General features: G+C 39.3%; 1 protein-coding gene across 9 annotated transcripts in view; it reads right to left on the bottom strand.

Annotated features, from left to right (window-relative positions):
* Positions 1 to 386: 386 nt before the first annotated feature.
* The window catches only part of ZNF518A (zinc finger protein 518A), a 42,199-nt gene continuing 24,205 nt past the window's right edge, over positions 387 to 18,380 (bottom strand). The window contains exons 1-4 of one of the 9 annotated variants that reach the window (XM_083843992.1): positions 9,538 to 10,687; positions 8,228 to 8,376; positions 7,967 to 8,085; positions 387 to 6,104 (exon numbers count right to left, since the gene is read on the bottom strand). In XM_083843992.1, the coding sequence (XP_083700118.1) occupies positions 1,350 to 5,984 (4,635 nt within the window). In that variant the 5' untranslated portion in view covers positions 5,985 to 6,104; positions 7,967 to 8,085; positions 8,228 to 8,376; positions 9,538 to 10,687 and the 3' untranslated portion in view covers positions 387 to 1,349. Of the gene's footprint in view, positions 6,105 to 7,966; positions 8,086 to 8,227; positions 8,757 to 8,893; positions 9,159 to 9,537; positions 10,690 to 18,380 lie in introns of those variants that run through there. The other 8 variants (XM_083843993.1, XM_083843995.1, XM_083843999.1 and 5 more) reach the window with 8 other exon arrangements.

The raw sequence follows: 18,380 nt of genomic DNA, 5'->3' as shown, positions 1-18,380 counted from the left end.
CTATAGATCTGATAAGGTCCTCTGTTTATATAAGCAGAAACTTTAAAAAAAATGTGACTCATATTCTCCTTTCTTTAACCCTAAAACTATAAAGAGGAAACAAGCAGGTTCCTGGGAGTATTACCCTACTGACCATTAAAATGAGGACAGAATAGCTGTAGCCTTGGTTTTGCCAAATCCCCAGTACCATAAAAGGTTCATCTGAATAAGCAGCAGGAGAAAATGTAATCATTATGGGGACAAATTACATCCACCTGGAATAAAATTATAATTGCACAGGCCATTATGGTGCCTTGCACTGCCGGCCTTCCTACAGGGTTTGTGGTAGACATAGCATATAACAAAAATAGAAGTATTTTCTATAAATGCTCACAGTCATATTCTGAAAAGACAAGTTATAGCAAATTTAATAGGGACAGAATCAATACAGATTAGGAATGTTCACCATTTTGAAACACCATATACATTATGAATATATATATATATTGTATATTTTCAACTGATTCAATTCTCAGGCTTACCGTATTAACACAATCGTAACATGTTTTATTAATTTATATGAAAAATACTTCACTAAGAAGGTAGACAAACTGCACAGAAATAGTACAAGTGTCATGTGCATAGCTATATAGCTTAAAGCATTCACATATGGCTTTGTTTAAATGAAACTATTGGGAAAATGGCCCTGTTTGGACCTCTGCTTACACAGCTGACATAATGTAAACTGCTTCACATCTTTTAGGCACTTGCTAAAAATAGTGTTCAATCCCTGAAAAACAAAATCAAAAGCTAACAAGTGAAAATAACAACAAAAATTCCAGGATAACAGCTGTGTAGTTGACAAAAAAAAATTGGTTTTAGTAGTGCATGCACAGAACTGAAAAAAAAGGGAGAGGGGAAAAAAAACAATTTCTGTGCAAGAATTATACCAAATAACTGAAACATATAAAAATATTTACATGTTTAGATTTTTTAAATATGTACAGAACAAAAGCCCTGAAGACTCATTTTATAGAATAAAAATATAGGACAGGATAGTAGTAACAAAAAATAATATATATTTTTTACGGAATTGTATTTGCAGTTAGTTACAAGTTATCTAAACCACAAAGTTCCTTGATGCATCTAAAAGCTTGATGGCAACATAGAATCCTTTTCCTTTTAAAAGAAGAGAATGCTTTTCCTTTTAAAATACATTTCCTTTTAAAATACAAGCACTTTGCATTATTTTTAAATTTCAGTCACAATACTGAAATACAAAACAACTTGTGTATCATAATTTAATTTGATTCTAAAAAGCTGTGATGCATGATAGTTAAGTTTTATTTTCTTCACTGGTCATCATTACATTACATTAACAAATTCCAATCTCGAGTAGCCTCCATCAGATGCCTCTGTCCGTGTCCTACCCAATTATCCTGATTGTCAAATATTCTACCACAAAACCAGCAGCTAAACTTAGCTTTCAAGGTATTATCAGAGGTAGTTTTCACAATCTGATAATTGTTTTTGCTAGTCTTTTTCAGTGTCAATTTTAATACAAATCTTTCTTTTACAGGGCTAATAGGTTTTACTGTCTTGTGCCTCTTTTGAGAAAGATCATCAGTAGTTACATCCAAATTATTGCAGAAGGCTGGCTCCAGAAGCGCTTCAATAGTTCTTTTTGACAATGAAACCTTAAGAACATGTCCCTTAAATTTAGCAATGGTTTTCATTACATTTACAACTTCTGGAACATCTGCGTCAGGATGGTTAAGCACAACAACTGGTTGATTTCTCCGAGGGCATTTTACAAGCTGTTTAGAATTAAAAGGAAGTAGTTTCAAAGTCCTCACAGTTTCTTTTGATGCCCTTGGTTTGTAAGGGCCACCTGATTCACTAACAACTTCAGCTTGATTCTTTTCCTTACACTTTCTGTGCAACATTGCTTTCTTTCTTGGAGGTTCTCGGCAATTATCCTTGCATTTCCGTTTGAAATTGTTTCTTCGTAAAACCACAGTTTCTGAACTTTCAGGCCCAGTTTGTTTTAAGCGAGATTTTACTTTTGCCATTCTGTTTCGGGTCCTCCATGTGGACTTCTGACTACCACAGTTATTCCTGTTGTTAGCAGTTATTACTTGCGTACTCTCAACAGAACCTTTTCGCAACCACGTCCCTGCAGGTTTGGTAGAATATACAGGTTCTACAGAAGGAATACAACATGCTGGATTAGAGTTTGCCAAAGAGGCATTTGCTGGCATTAACCTACCTGGTAAGATTAAGGCATCAGTAGAAGGAAGATTAGTCTGTTTCTGTGCTAGTGCAGGAGTAAGGGACTGCAAGTTATCCAACTGTAGTGAGGGCACTGAGTTGTTCACTGACTGATTGGTATCAGTCAGCGTATCTGAAGAAGTCTTAATTTTCAGCAAAAGCTTTTGTTGCATGGCTCCAGTTTTCTTTGGTTGACAATTTTGACAATGAGCACTCTCCTGAAAAACACTATGTTTACGTACTTCAGGATTGTTTGGTGTCATACACTGCAGAAAAACTGCCTGCTGTCCATCCGGCAAAAGTGCATAAACACGCTGTTTCTGTTTCATTTCCTGTTGTTTTACTGACTCCACAGAACCAAAGACAGCATCCTGATGCTCTGGTAACACTTTCACAGAAGAAATTCCTTTCATAGATGACTCCAATGAGTTTGTAATTACAAAAGGTCCTTTGAATGATGTGCTACTCAGTGAGTCATTTGCTGGATGATGTGCTCTCCTACTACAGGAACTTCTTACGCTTCTGAAGCTGTCATTTTTCTGCTCCGCTTTTGAAGCTGGTATGGTTATTTTACCATATTCTCTGGATGCAACACTGCCTAAAACCTGAGAACTATCACTAGGGACATTTGCAACTGTTCCAATTGCCCCACTAAAAGTCAGTATCATTCCAGGTCCTTTATTTAAAACAAAAGAAGCAGGTACACCTTTAGTCACATGACTATCAGATGAACTGGTTGACGGAAGAGATTTTCCTGAAACAACCTGCAGTCCAGGCTGGTTAGCAAGGTGCAAAGGAACAAAAAATCCTGGAGATGACTGAACTAAAACAGTTTTCTTCTGCTCCTGAAGAACTGGAGAAAGGCTGCTAGGATTTGGGGTTGGTGACTGTACTTCTTTTACTAGTTGCTGTGTTATGATTGCATCTGTATGAGTTTTAAGCGACGCACCAGCACCTGGAGATCTGGATAATATATCCACTCCCTGTGAATCAAATGATGTTCTGGGTATCTTTCTTTCTTTCCTACAATGCGTACCTTCATTTGTGCTACAGCTTTTGTTCAACTCTCTCTTACATAAATGAAAACCAGCATTAGTAGGAGGCCTCTGAAAACCACATGCGGTTGCTGAGCTTTTTAAATGTGCAAAGGCTCTATTCCCTGTCTCATGACTAGAAAGCAGCTTGTCAGAATGAAGTTTCATGCAGTTATTTGACTTGCTGTGGGATTCTTGCTGAGTAGTTGCTTTCACTTTTAACACATCTTGCAATAACTGGTTTATTTCAGGAGATAAATAATGAGCTGCCTGTTCACTCTGCAATGAGAAAACAGATGTGATTTTAGGCATTAAGACCGAGTTAACAGAATCAGATCCATTTTCTTGGAATTTCTCAGCTACGTTCTCAAAGTCTTGATGTATGTCAGCATCCAAATACTGCTGGCCATTACGCTGGTCTTCCACAAAACACTCTCCGTCAATAACACATTTAGATTGGCCTTTAGAAAACACAGAGTTATTCTTAGTGTTCATGTACCCATAAGTTTTAATATTTGATTCGTCTGATACAATTTTCTCTTGTTTTAAGCCTTTGATTGACTCTGGATATGAATATGAAGATGCAGACTCAATTCTGTTTTGAAAAGAAACTGTTTGGCTGGATATAAATTCTTTAGATTTGTCATCCGTTGACATCCAAAAGCTACACTGATTATCCGAAGTATCCATTTTAGAATAATTATGAAAAGACAGCAACCCTTCATTACAAGAATCAACTGAAGGTGAATAATAGAGATCACTATTTCCAATACCATTGTTCAGGCCACCATGTTGCATTTTCAATTCAGAAAAGAAGGACATTTTCATATGGTCATAGTGAAGCGCATTTGTAATAGTGGGCGGTAATACCTGAGGAGGACTTGGAGGACTACAGTTTCCCCATGAGATGTTACTTCGAGGTTCAATTTTTGTCACCTCATCACATGGAGATACAGTTGAGCCCAACTTCATTGGCAAGTGATACGAATTTTTTCCTACAGCTACATTAGAAGGTGCTACAGTTTGAGAAAGACTCCTACCATACAATAAGGAGTTTTGTTTTTCCACTTTTGGTTTTCCTGAAGGAGGAACAGAAGAAAACAAAGGAGAGGGTAATGGGTGAATGGAATTGTTCTTTAAGGTTGACTGATCGGTAACATTTGGTATAGCACCTAAAGACAAACTACAAGGATCATCAGTCTGTATCAAAGGAGTTGTAGAGCCATCTTTAAGAGAATGAGCTTTCTGACCCAACACATGCAAGTTTTGCTTATTTGTAGGTAATAATTTTATAACAATATGTTGCTTTCCATCTACCATTTTAAATCCCATAAATTTAGCACTGTAATTTGCTGGAACGGATATTTTATTGTTTTTCACCATCAATACTGTAGGCCCTGGAATGGCATTTTTCAATAATCCCAGGCTGAAGCTTGTTCCATCATCTGCTTTATTGTATTGTGCAGCAGTAGCAGAGAGCATTCCACCTGTGAAATTATGCTTTTCAGTATACATAATTCGATCTTTTTCTTCATTTGCTTCCACGTCTCTCATACACTGGTTCAACTCATCCAATTTTGGTTGAATTTTGTTCACACTTCTTAGCACTTGTGAATTTTTTTCTTCAGTTTTGTCACTTCCACTGATTATTTTTTTCCGTCTCCAGAGAGGTTTTTTCGATGCTCCCGTTTTACACCTTCTTAACACAAGCTTTAGTCCTGCTGGAGTCTTCACTATTGTTTTTTCACATTTATCCTTTTCCAGTTGTTCTTTTGTATATAGGTGGTCTCTATGCAAAGATATAATGTGTTTGAAAAGATAATCTTTCCGCTGTGTTCTGTAACTGCAATGCTGACAACCAAAAGGAAACACGCTGGTATGGACAACAACATGTTTCTGGAACTCCTCTTTTGTAAAGCTTATGTGATGGCATTTTCCACATTTATATGGAAGCTCATTATGTCTGTGAATGTGCTGAACAAATGTGCCCACATCCTGGGTAGAAAACACACATTTTTCACATTGAAAGTGACCATTTACACAATGCTTTGATGTGAAGTGTTTTGTCAAATCGAACAAAGTGTACATATGCTCATCATTACAGAGCTCACATTTCACTAAAGTGCTGCGATGGGTGCGTCTATGCTGTTTAAATGACTGAAAGTCATTAGCTGAGAAGTTACACATTTCACAAGGATACAAAGGCAACTCGCCATAGTGTAACAGCTGAAAATGTTTCTGTAGGTCATTTGGGCTGTATCTAACGTTATCCTCACACTTGGTACAAGTGAAATTCAGTATCTTTGCTGTAGTTTTCAGCCCTTCTTCAAATTGCACTTCTGGTATATTCTGTACATGGCTTCCCTCTGAACAAATGGGACTACTTCCATTCACCTTCTCCAGATTTACGGACTTCCTTGCAGTTTGCTGTTTACACTGAAATAGTTTTCTAAATCTATCAACTTCATGTTTCATTAACACTTCATTTGGAATGTTCACTTTGGGTAAATCAATCTTCACATTCTTTAGTTCATAGGAGAGACTGACATCTAAAATTGCCGGTCGAGTCATCATACTTAAAGGATCATTCCCCAGTGCTTTTTCCAAAGTAGTATCCATATAAAGATTATCTGCAGCATTGTGTTTTAACAAATTAATTTGCTTTTTATCATGAAAAAAATGGCCCTTTTCAGATGGCATGATTTCACAGGTATTCCTTTTCTTTAAGTGGATTCTTGTGATTAGGCTTAGTTCCTGCAGCAAAGAAGACTACTGTGCTGAGTTATCCTCAGTGTTCTACAACTTCCCCATTTTATTCTCCTGAAATTAGAAAACAAATACAATATTACTTTTAAAACTAACGCACTAATAGAGATATGACCTTTACCAACACACACAAGAAAATAATCACCACAATCATATACAATGAACGGCTACCTCTGGTATCGCACAAGGTCTGAAGTAGTCAACGGATAACAGTTAACTTTCATTTCTCACCATGTGTTCCTGGGTATAAATTAATCTTTATGGAACATGGAGTACGACTGGTAACAGTATTTCCACATGGATTAAGAGGCTCAAACAGGTATGGTCAGCACCATTCTCTCTCTATAGACTTCGTGTCAGTGTTTCTGCAACAGACTACACTGACAATTTGTAACAGCTCAAGTTTACGCTCCAACAACACTCCTACTTGTCAGCATAAAATCAGCAGAAATGGAATTAGCACCGAAAATCATTTGACTTTGAAAAGTGAAACTGGAAAGGAACAAGAACTGTCTCTTCCCTAGCATTTTCTTACTAAAAACTCTTTCTGTAATAGAAAATTAAGAGCTACACTTTAATAGCAAAAGTAAGTAAAGCATTGGCTGAAATCTGATCAGCAGCTTTCTCTTCGCTATTCCCCTGCCCACCCCGAAGCAACACAGACTTGGAACTCATTAGATCATCCTATTTATTCACATTCAAACTGAAAGAATGATCACATCCTCTCCCTCACTGTGATGAAGTCCAAGAGCTGCTTCTAGAGCTCCAGGCCATTATAAGCATCACCACTGAAGTCTCCCAAATATTTTCCCATAGACCTGTGAGAAGGAATTATTTAGCATTAAACACATCAATACCCAACAGAAAGAAAGCAGAGACTAAAAAATAATCCAGGCCATGCTTATGTATCGTAGTAAGAAAAGCAGAACACGTTTGTTTTTTTAGCGTATGTTTTATTGCATACCTTCAAAAACACTATTAGCATTTCTACAGGATTCTTGAAAATGATAGGCAAAATACATTTCTACATTTTATGCAGACTTCAACATTGATTAAAATTTAACTAATTGTGCTTTTCAGTTGTGAGACACACAAGATTTCAACTATACATTTCACATTCAAAAAAAAAGACACACACACCCTTTGGGATTATTTCCAAATTAAGCACTTTAGGTACAGGAGATAAATAATATATAAGTATTATATAAAATAAATGACTCTTGTCCTGTTTTACACACAGGAGATTAAAACATGGGATATTGCTCTGTTTTGAATGTTAAGAAAAGAACAACTCATCTGCATTACGCTCCATTTTCACCAAAAGCGTACTGCACTACAATGCTTTCTCTTGTCAGCAGTAAGTTCTTTATTTGAACAGGAGCAACTTTAACTCCCAGATAAAATGACCAAAACATGACTTGAACTTCTTGGCTGAATATTTTTTTTTAATACAGAGGTGCAACACATGAAGATTACAGGTTGCATCATGCAATGTGTCATCTTGACAGTAGCTACTTGTCATTCACACTGGAATGCTATACCTTCAAATACTGAAACCTGAAATATTTATACAATTAATGCTATAAAAATTTCAAGTGAATGCAGCATGCTTCAGGGAACAAACCACAGGCTTCTAACACAGGGCCACTATAGTCCTCAACTGGGCAACGTTTCCCCTACTAGATAGAACATTTATGATCACCAAAGAATCTCAGGTGAAAATATCTAAGCCTGATTTGAGATCTCCTTAAACCACACAAATTACAGTTTAGCTCTGTTATTACTGGGTAGCATGCAACTACTGACAAGCACCTGCAACTCAACAAATGTTTCTAGTCAATAATTTTATTTAACTAGTAAAAATAAAGTCTCAAGGATCTTTAAATTTACTTTATGAAAGAAGACGCCAGACTTACTCATTAAGAAAAGACTTGAATTCTTCAACAGCCTTTTACATATTTTTCCACACACATAGAAGAGGTAAATACATAAAACTCAGAAAAGGCCACGGTCGGGAGAAATACTGAAAAAAGGTCTAGAAACAAAAAGAAAGATATTTTAAAAGGTGTAAATACAATCATGACTAAACAAATAAGCTGAAAACCACAAAACCTTCACAATCTCACATACGGTGGACTTTTAATGCACTGAAGAACTGAAAAGCTGTAAATACGTACTATGTGCTCTCCTGGGACGTAACACCATCAGCTACAATCTAAACTCCAAATTCACGAGTCAGATTAAAAGCAGCCAGCAACCTCCTCCTCACTAGGTATATTCTGACCTTCACGTTATTACTTTATTAATACTCCTCCGGTGTTCCTAACTGCGGCAAGGAAAAATGTACAGTGACTTAAAAAGATGACATAAAGCAGCAGACGGCACCTCAGCTCTTCAAACTTGAACTCAGAAGAAACTTAACTTTTTCTTAAGGAAAAACGCTGCAAAATTATAAATCCTATAGCAACCCCCACCGCAAAAAAAAAAAAAAAGCCCAATTAGAATTCTCTAGAAAGTTTTGCAAAAGCCAGAGGAGAAGAATACTACTTTCACAATATATGAAGTAGATTATAAAGCAAAATAATAAATACAAAACCTGAAAATGCATCAGTGTGAGCCATAGATAACTCATATGGAAAAAAAAACCCTAAGCACAAGCCTAAGTAACCACATAAAGCTCTATGCCTCGATTTTCTCCCCCCCCCCCCCCCCCAAAAAATGCTCCCAAATGTCACTGTTTTGTTTTTAAACAGAACAGATGGAGAAAACAAGAGGTTTATAGCTACAGACTTGGATCTAGAGAGAAGTGACAGCTAAGCGCGAGCCACCCCGCAGCCAGGTACCTTTGCGATAAAGTTTTACCGTTCCGAACAAGCCCAGCGGCCCGGCACGCAGCTCGGGGCGGGCAGGCAGCGCTTCTGAGCGCCCCGCCAGCCCTGCCACGCTCCCCAGTTTCCCTCAGCCTGCTCTCCCCAGCAGCACGGGGCAGAAGCGCCGCTCCTTCTCCACACGGGGCTGCCAGGAGACCCTGAGGAAGCCCCGAGCGGCCGCTCCCCGCTGAGGAGCCTCCCCGCGGGCGGCCGCGGCCAGGGCGGGCTGGGGGGGGGGGGGGGGGGCGGCGGCGCCCCCCGGCCCCCGCAGCCCCTCGGCAGCCAGTGCCGCCCGCACGGCCCCAGGGGGCGCAGCGCTGCCCGCGGCGCGGCGGAGGGATACGGCGCCAGGCCGGGGGGCGCCACCATGCGCTGCGGCTCTGAGGCGCTGCCCGCCACCGCCCCCCACAGCTCCCGGACCTCCCCCGCAGCCATTGGGGGGGGGGGCGAGGGACTATTTAACACCTTGCCCCCCCCCCCCCCCCCCCCCGCCTTCCTGCCCCGCCGGGGCCGTACCGCCCGCCCGCTCCTCGCCGCCGCGATGGGCCACGAGGCGCTGCCCGCTCCCCGCACGCACAGCCCCGGTCCCCCCCCCCCCCCCCCCCCGGCGGGGTTACCTCGCCCGTCCCCGCGGCCCGGCGCGGCGCTGTCGGCGGCCATAACAGTTTCCATCCGGGGACTGCGCGGCCGCGACTACGGCGGTGGGGGCGGCCGCGGCGGAGGGATACGCGTTCACCTGGGGCCGGCGGACGGCAGCCGACGAGGCCCAGGAGTGGGGAGCGGGTGGGGGGGACGATAGCGCCGCCCCCGGGAGGGACGGGAGCGGCGGCCGGGGCCGGAGGCGCTGCTGCCCTCTTCCCTTCTTCCTTCTCCTCTTCGTCAGCCGGCGGCTTGGGGCTGGCCCCAAGCCCCCCACGGCGTCGGGCGACAGCACCGAGTCGTGAGCGTCGCTGGAGCACGGGGCTGGGCCCCGCCCTCGTTAATGCTTTTGGGTCAAGTGCGTGTGCAATGCCATGGCCCTGTGCTGGGAGAGAATCATAGAGAGCCTATTCCCATCATAACACGTTAAAAGAAAGGCCCCTGCCCGGGTCCGGCGTGGACAAAGAGTTGCTGAAGCACGCAGACACCATACCTAAATGGGTGGCTGTGGAAAACAGCATTGAGGGCAGTCAGAAGTTGATGCGTACCTTGGTATGCTTTCATACGCTCAAAATAACAAGACAACAAAAAAAATCAGAGCTGAAAATCTCAACAACAGGAACATTCGCTTGGTTAGCGACACAACGTCACCTACTCTGAGAAGAGAGATGAGGGACACTTAGTAGTAGGGCGCGCCAACCACCTGTGCTAAGTCTTAAAGCACGCGGGAAGGTGCGTGGATCACCAAGGCGGCGAGGGTACATGTGAAAGAGGAAATTCAGATGTACCGCAGCCAAAAAGGGGCCAAGGGCTGTGGCAGAAATAAACTGTTAAGATGAATTGCGTGCCAAGAGGACATTGAAAGGGAAGGCCTTTCTAGGCTTACAAGAGAGCATTCAAAAATCAAAAGCAAAGAACAGAAAGGTTTAGGTTCCCAAAAGAAGCTTAAATATGAGAAATTCTCCAGAAATCTTGTCACATCTTACTAATCATAATAAAGTTTAAGAAATACACATTTTTTTTGCTCAGGATTAAATATAAGAACAAGGAGAAACGTTTCTGTCTGTGTGTGTGCACGTATACTAAGGATCCATTAAAATGAACATATTTTTAATTCTTCAGTTCAGCCTGACATCATTTATTTCCCTTGTGTCCTTGACTAAGAGAAAATGAATAGAAACCATTTGGGGGCGGGTTTTTTTGGCCCTAAATAATATCTTCAGGAACAGAATTATATCATTGATGGTTCTACTACACCCAAATGAAACAGTCTGTGCCAAAAGCAAGCAAAGAAATGTACTCATGATTTGCATGCAAGTCTTCAAATTGTTCTTCTGGCCTCTAATTAATTATGTTTTTCTAAATAGTCAGAATTGGTAATTGCAAATATGTGCCCATACTGTTTTGGAGAATCTGAAAACTAACTACAACTGGGAAAAAAAGAAAAGGAGAGAGAGAGAGGGTATAGTTCTGGTTACAGCCCTAAAGTGGGAAAAGATAACAGGAGAGAGTTACCATGAAAATCATCAGTCTGACAAGTAGCGACAGCTTCAAATTTGTGTTAGAATGTTAATCTTCCTAATCTGACAGTGAAAATACACATTGTGTTGTCAGTTATACATCCCAACCTTTCATTTATATATATATATACATATATTCAAGCACAGAAACAAACACTTTATCTGTAGTATATCAATTTGTAATACAAATTTAGACCACATATGGATGTCAAGCACAGGTGAGGGAAAAAAAAAAAAAAAAAAAAGCACCTGCAAGATGACACCATGAAGAGAAAGAATAACTACAGTCTAATTTGTCTTATACTTTGAGATTGTTTGCAGCACAGGAAGAGTCAGAAAAAAATGACATCAAAACACATGGTTAGACCAATACATTTGTATTGGGATTAAAATTTATATAGTAACATCTGGAATAAAGGTGACAATCTGATGGAAAACAGCAAAAATAGCCAAACACACCCAAAAGATCAACGTTATATAATAGCTTCTCCCAAAATTAATGCAAGAGCTCTTCAGTCATATGAGTTAGTATCCACTAAACCTCCTCCAAAATTTCTAAGTATTTGTCTACAGCCTTCCCATTTTGCAGGAGTGCTGAGAACACCTTACAAGCCATGACATCAGCGCCTTCCTCAAAGATCTTTCTGAACCCACGCACTCACCACTAAGGACATGGCCAATGAATGCAACAGCTGCCGTCCTACCACTCTCAGAGTAGAAACTAAACCAAAAGCCATCAAGGAAATCCAAGTGAGACCAAAATTGTAACTGCAGTCTTCCCAACTGCTTCAGAAGCCAATGCCCAGAAGTGGAGAGCTCAAACATTCTGTAAGTATCCTGATGCTGGCAGTCAAACTCCATGTGGCATCAGGCATGAATTATGGCAAAGCGCATGAATGCAAACTTTGGTATTTTTAAGTACTTAAGTGTTATCCTTACAATATGATTTCTTTCAAGTAGTACCAAGCACTGTCCTATTGTCCTATTTCAAGGATCAACCAATGAGTGCTTCATGAGAACCAGAAGGTCTTTGTATTCTGTTTTCTGACGACAGATCACACATAATGCATCTGGACGGGCATGATACATACACATCACTGGCAAATTCCCAAGTTCTTAAAAACCAAGGACTGAAACCACATAAGATAATTTCACTCCTTTATTCTTTTTTCAGAAGATAAGTTTAATTTGGTCCACTTTACTATGTGAGATCCTGTGAAAAAGTTTTTCAATTGCAAGACAGTCTGTGCTCTGTGAAACATGAAATAATATTCCATCATTGCTTTTACTTTCCAGAAAAATAAATAAATAAATAAATAATTTGCTCTGGCATCTGCAGCCAGTTTTTTTCTTCAGATCATTGGCTGTTGTCCCCAAAAACATACTTAAGCTGTGTAGTATTTTGGAAACTTTAACGGTATTTGTACTGTCCCACTGTACATTCATTACATTACAATTATTCTGCATCTGGAATAGCAACCAGCTACAGGACTTCCCATTACATGTGTCATTAGCATTAGTCTGGTATAAATGGGTAGGGCAATTGAGTGCAAACAGAATAGAAAACCGCTGTAGCCAAAAATTAAGAAAGATTTCAAAATCAACGGCTAAACCGTTATGAAAATGATCTCCCAAGCTAAGGCTATGAAGTCTTCGAAACCCATTTGGAAACATGCCAGAGTCAACCCTTTTCTTGCTAGGAAAGAAGTACTACCTGTCATAATCAGATGCCAATATCTGTGAAAAAGCTAGTGAACCTCATGTGCTGTTAACACGACCATTTAAGCGGCCTTCATAATGGGATTTTTGTTATTGTTGCTAATAGCTCTGTGTATGTGATTTTTTTAACTCAAAACCCAGTCCTTTCCTCAAATACATCGGTGTCCCACAAACAATGGGAGTATCACAATTCGGTATCCAGCTTACTTATGGATAGCTGGAGGGATTGGATCAATTTATTCCTTATTCTGCTGGACTATCAGAAGTAACTTATATCAGAAATGAATCCACACCAAATAATTGACACCGACTTAAGGATTTCCTCAGAAATACTCCGGGACAAAAAAATAAAAAGAGAATTCAATTTTGAAGTCTATGCTGAAGCAAGCACCAGACACAGATCACAAAATGAAGCTCAGGAACTCTCCATTTTTTTAATGAGCATTTGATTACTTGTTTGCCTGAATTTGGTCACAGATGTGAAAGAGCTTCTTTTTGACTTAGAAACAATAACAAAGTGTTACTGCTAGTGCATTCCATGTTTGAACTACAACGTGGAAATATCTGGCTAAAAGTAAAAACATCATTTCATTCACATTTTCCTATTTGTCACAGGCATTCACATTTTCCTATTTGTCATAGATTGACAACATATTCTACACATATCAACATTTGTTGATATGTGTAGAAAAAAATAGACCAATCTCAAGAAGTTTTTTGATCTTCTACTCTTGGTTCTCTCCCATTTTTTGTTCAATCTCACGTGAACTTAAATTACTTTCTCTTTTTACAAATGTTACCAATGGTATAGGTGTCTTCATTTGAACTTGCAGTATTAATGGTTATGGTTTAGATAGCTCTAAGACTGAATACACCATGAGAACCACTAAGAAAGATAAATTATTGATTTCTTTCACCGTTACAATGTCACTATGAATGTGAAGGTAAATCAATAATGAGAATTCAGTGATGTTCAGATATTAACAGTGATACCATTAGGTGTCAGCATTAATACTGCTATGTTTACAAGACAAGGCATTGTGAAAAGGAAACCTTACCGTTATGCTCTCCTACTGTTTTAACCAATTAAATAAAAACAGGATATTTATTGTTAAAAATCAAACAAAACAAAAACACAGAGGCAAAATTAAGATATTAATTTCCTTTGCTGACAGTTATGGATAGGAGACTGTACATTGCAAAATATTTGATTGTCAAAGCCAATAATCTTGTATATCAGAAACCAGTTTCTCATTAAAAAGGCAATTTTCTTATTTCCACAGTATATTGATGTTTTATCACACAGAAAGATATATAGAACATCTCTTAAAATCACGAGGCAGCTCATTCATATAAGCATTGTTTCACATATACGGCACTTTATGAATGAACTGAACTCCACCTAGTCAACGTAGCATTTATTTTAACAACAAGCACAGTTTGGAGCTTTTTGTAAGCAGATCAGTATGATCAGTAGATCGGAAGAACAAACCCAAAAGGCCTGGTTAAAAAGCTCTTATGTCAGAATACAGTAGTGAAAAAAGAGTAACATAAGTCAACACCCTTAACAAGTGAACTGGTATGGGATAGAACACAATAAATGTAATTTCTTTGAGCCCTCCATTTATACCATGTTGTCTACCTGTAAGATCACACAATTTACAGGTCATACAAGAATTTAAAACAAACATTTAGCAGTAAGATTACTTGGCTCAGACACTGGAGTCACAACAGACCTTTTCTGATTCCTATGAACTAGATATTCTTAAAAGAAATAGCAAATTGCAGAGGCATCATGTTTTTTTCTTTCTTCTCTCAGTTCAAAGACTGTGCTCCTAGGCACTTGGCCAGCCAATGTTAACAAGGCCTGCCATGTCAATTCCTGGCTATAAATTTTCTTCATCTAATTATGTTTATTACATGCTTTCTTCGTGTACGGATTTACCCCCTCTGCTACCTGTAATATTGCCCACCCAACTGTACCATGCGGATAGACTTTTTTTTTTTTTTTGGCTATACTTTCCGTGAACATATTCAGAACTTCTCTTTTGGAAAAACAATCAATCACTTGCGCTGTTCTGATGATACAAAGTAGTAGCTGATACTGTCAATCAGTACACAAGAACTTAAACGTAAATACAAGTGTATAATCACATTACAGACAAGGCAGGAAATAAATATAAATGCATTACATTTTATAAAGTATATGTTTAGAAATATATCAAAGGGTGAAATAGACAAATGGATGAGATTAAGGTTTACTTACAAAGAGCCAAAAAGTGTTTTAGATTTTGTCTGCCATAAGTAAGGAATGTTTTAGCCCACATCAGAAGAAAAACATCAGAAACAGGAAGCCTTCCAGAAAATCTGTAGAGCCAACTGATAAACAAGGTATAAAATGAGCACTCAGAAGATCAAAAAACCACATGAGAAAGCCAAAATGAATTATTTGCATTCTGCAAGAACAGACTTGTAGAAGTTTCTGCATTAGAGCTTCTCTACATAATATTTGTAAGAGACTGTCTTAAATTGTCTCCAAATGCCAGCAGAAAAGGCTGTAGAACAACAACAACAAAAAGAATGGTAACCAAGTCAGTAAGACCAGAACCAGGCATTCTAATGGAATAAAGAATGAAAGAGTTACATGAGGTCTACAGAGCCACACTGAGGTATAACTTTTCACTTAAAATCAACAGTGCCAAAAGAGATATATGGGTCGCCACTCTTTTAGAGGATTTATGAGAGCTATAAACTAATAATTCAGATTTCAATACAGAACAAACTGATAGAAACTCTGTTAAGAAGGCATAGAATACCCGAATATATGGATTTATTATATAATATTCAGAATTTAAAGTCAATTTTCTTGGAAGTTATCAGAAAGTCCCACAAAAATCTCTGTTAAGGCCGGCATTGTTCAGTATACTCATGGAGCAGAAGGTTGAAATAGCACCATGGCTAAATTTGACGATTAAAATAATTAATTTAATTCACAATTTTCTGCAAAGAGTTGCAAACGGTGTTTGTAGTGCTGAAGAACTGGGCAATAAACTCAAAGGTGAAATTCAGTACAGTATTGATTTATATAAGGAAAAGCAATAGTAATTCTGTGTAGAAAATGATGGGTTCCACAATGGCTAATACCACCCAGAAGAAGCATCTCTGAGATGTGATAAACTTTGATATGAAAACAGTGTGTGCATACTCAGCAATAACCATAAAAGCAAATTGAATATTAAGAACCATTAGAGAAGAGAACAAAACGGTAAACATCACAGTGCTGCTGCATAAATTCTTGCTATGGATTTATCTTCCACACTATATGCACTTCGGGCTTTCCCTTCTCAGTCTGGGTATATCAAAACCAGAAGACTTTTTAGCCATTAGAAAGGATAACTTAAGAGCCAATGTGATAGAAGTGATATGAAGGAGGTGAGCAAAGGTTGATTGCTCACTATTTCTTATAGCAAAGGAATTAGAGGGCATTAAGTTATAAAAAGGCCAGTTCAAAACATATAAATGGGGTGCTATGTGCAATTGAGGGTTAAATCTGGGCACATACTCTCACAAGAAGCTATGGATACCAAAAGTTTAAATGAGTTTGAAAAACTGAGTCAAATTCACAGAAGAAAAATCAAACTATTAAAAAGAAAGCTATGACCTCTGAATCAAGGTGACCCTGTGCCTCATCTAGAGCAAGCTGGGAAAAGACACAAAAGCATTTGCTTTACTCTTCTGCAGCTCTGTTGGAATCTGCTTTTGGCCAGGCAATGCTCTGCTAAATATACTCAGTTAATCAGTTCCCCTTTTTAATAATTCTAACACTCGCACCAGACAGATGTATCCAGTTAAGAGACTCTGTTATAACGGAATATCCCAACATACACTTATTCTCAGCATAGGTTTTTCCAATACAGTTCCTGGTCACTTGAATCCAAAGTCTGTAGTATGACTGAGTTCTTAGGAAGTTCCAAGTCTTGTGAAACTTGAGAGAAAAACATCTCTCTGCCTTTCCTAAAGTAAGATTTTTGTTTAATTATCATCATGTGGCGATGGGGGAGCGTTGCCAGACAACACATGGAAGAGGCGTTCTTAGTAATGTGTAAAAAAATAAAAAAAATAAAGTTTATCACTGTATTTACAGCTTTACCACGTGTAACTCAAGAATAATCTGCTCAAAGATTAGATTAACCTTCATGAGCAGTTTGCCTTGGTACCAGAAATAGAACTTCCACATATTTATTTCTTGATTAGACAATACTAAAGCCACTGAATCACACTCTGTTCTCTGTCCTCAGCTAAGTTTTAGTCTTATGGAAACAAAATAGTTTGCATGGTTAAGTGAAGATCAGATTTAGCTCATTGTAATTTCAGTCTAAATGTATGCAAGTACCTTGAGGATGAGGAGCAGTTCTAGCTGAAATGAGGTCAGGCAAGGTAACTCGAAGAGGAAACTAGGGCTGGGAAAGAAAGAGGCAAGAGCAGGAAACAAAGCTGAGCAGATCAAGGGCAGGATTAGGAACTAGCATGAGGCAGGAAGAGGAACAGGGACAAGGTATATAGAGAAAATTGGGTCAGGATTTTAGTCAGGGAAAGGAACCAACACTCAAGAGCAAGAATCTAGAGCACAATTACAACTAGAAGGCATTAAGCCATTAGACAGCGCATCCTGTGCCATCTCCATGCGCTGAGACCTGTTACACCGATCAGCTGGCTCAGAGGTGCGGCCATTACCCTGTGAAAAACTAATTATGGCCAGATGACAGAGAAAGAGATGTAGAACTGACTGCAGGAGACATCTTGACTTCATAGCTTTTAGTGACAGACAGCTGAGCTAGCACGGTTTGTTGTGTAACACAAGAGTGTCTTCTGTACCAGCAGACACTAATGAGGGACCCCAGGCCATTTTCATCAGTAGTGAAGCCTCGTGTGAGCAGGAACCTGGAATCTCCATTGCCTGGATGAGACATGAGAGGGCCTGGCAAACCCAGAAATGTTTGAAGCAATGCAAATTTGCATTCAGCTGCTAATGCACAGAGATGCTGAGGGAACAAGGCAATCTTCAAGCCTTTCTCAAAATGGGGAAGATTTTATTCTTGATGGGCGAACAAACTAGAAACCACATACTATTGCATATACTGTCTCTCTGATGCAACATTACAAAATACATCCTGAGTACTGATCTTGATTTCCTTAGCAAGGCCGGGTGTTAATTTCCGTTTCAGAAGGTACAGATACACAAACCCGAAATATTTTAATTCACCAACTTGTTCTAAGCCACAGCATAAGACATGGCAATGTGCATTCTATAACACCAAAACTTCTGTCCATTTTTGTTTCTAACTGTTATGAATATCTGCCAGTAGAGCCCTCTCATAAGTTTTTACCACCTAGGCGCACGTCCATACATGTGTACCTCAGGTCAGGTCATTTGACCTCTCTGCATCAGTTCATCTATCTGTCAGAGTGAAGGTGTACACTCATGAGGGTGCTAAAAGAGCTAGTTCTTCATTGTAAATTAGCTTAAAGTATTTCTTTGCCCTGCTCCTACCAATACATTTGTACCTTTTTTGATATTTATT

The sequence above is a fragment of the Anser anser genome (genome assembly GCF_964211835.1).
Source record: "Anser anser genome assembly, chromosome: 7".
In the NCBI taxonomy this organism is placed as follows: Eukaryota; Metazoa; Chordata; class Aves; order Anseriformes; family Anatidae; genus Anser; species Anser anser.
Note: the sequence above shows the minus strand (reverse complement) of the source record. Positions and strands in the feature narration are given on the sequence as shown.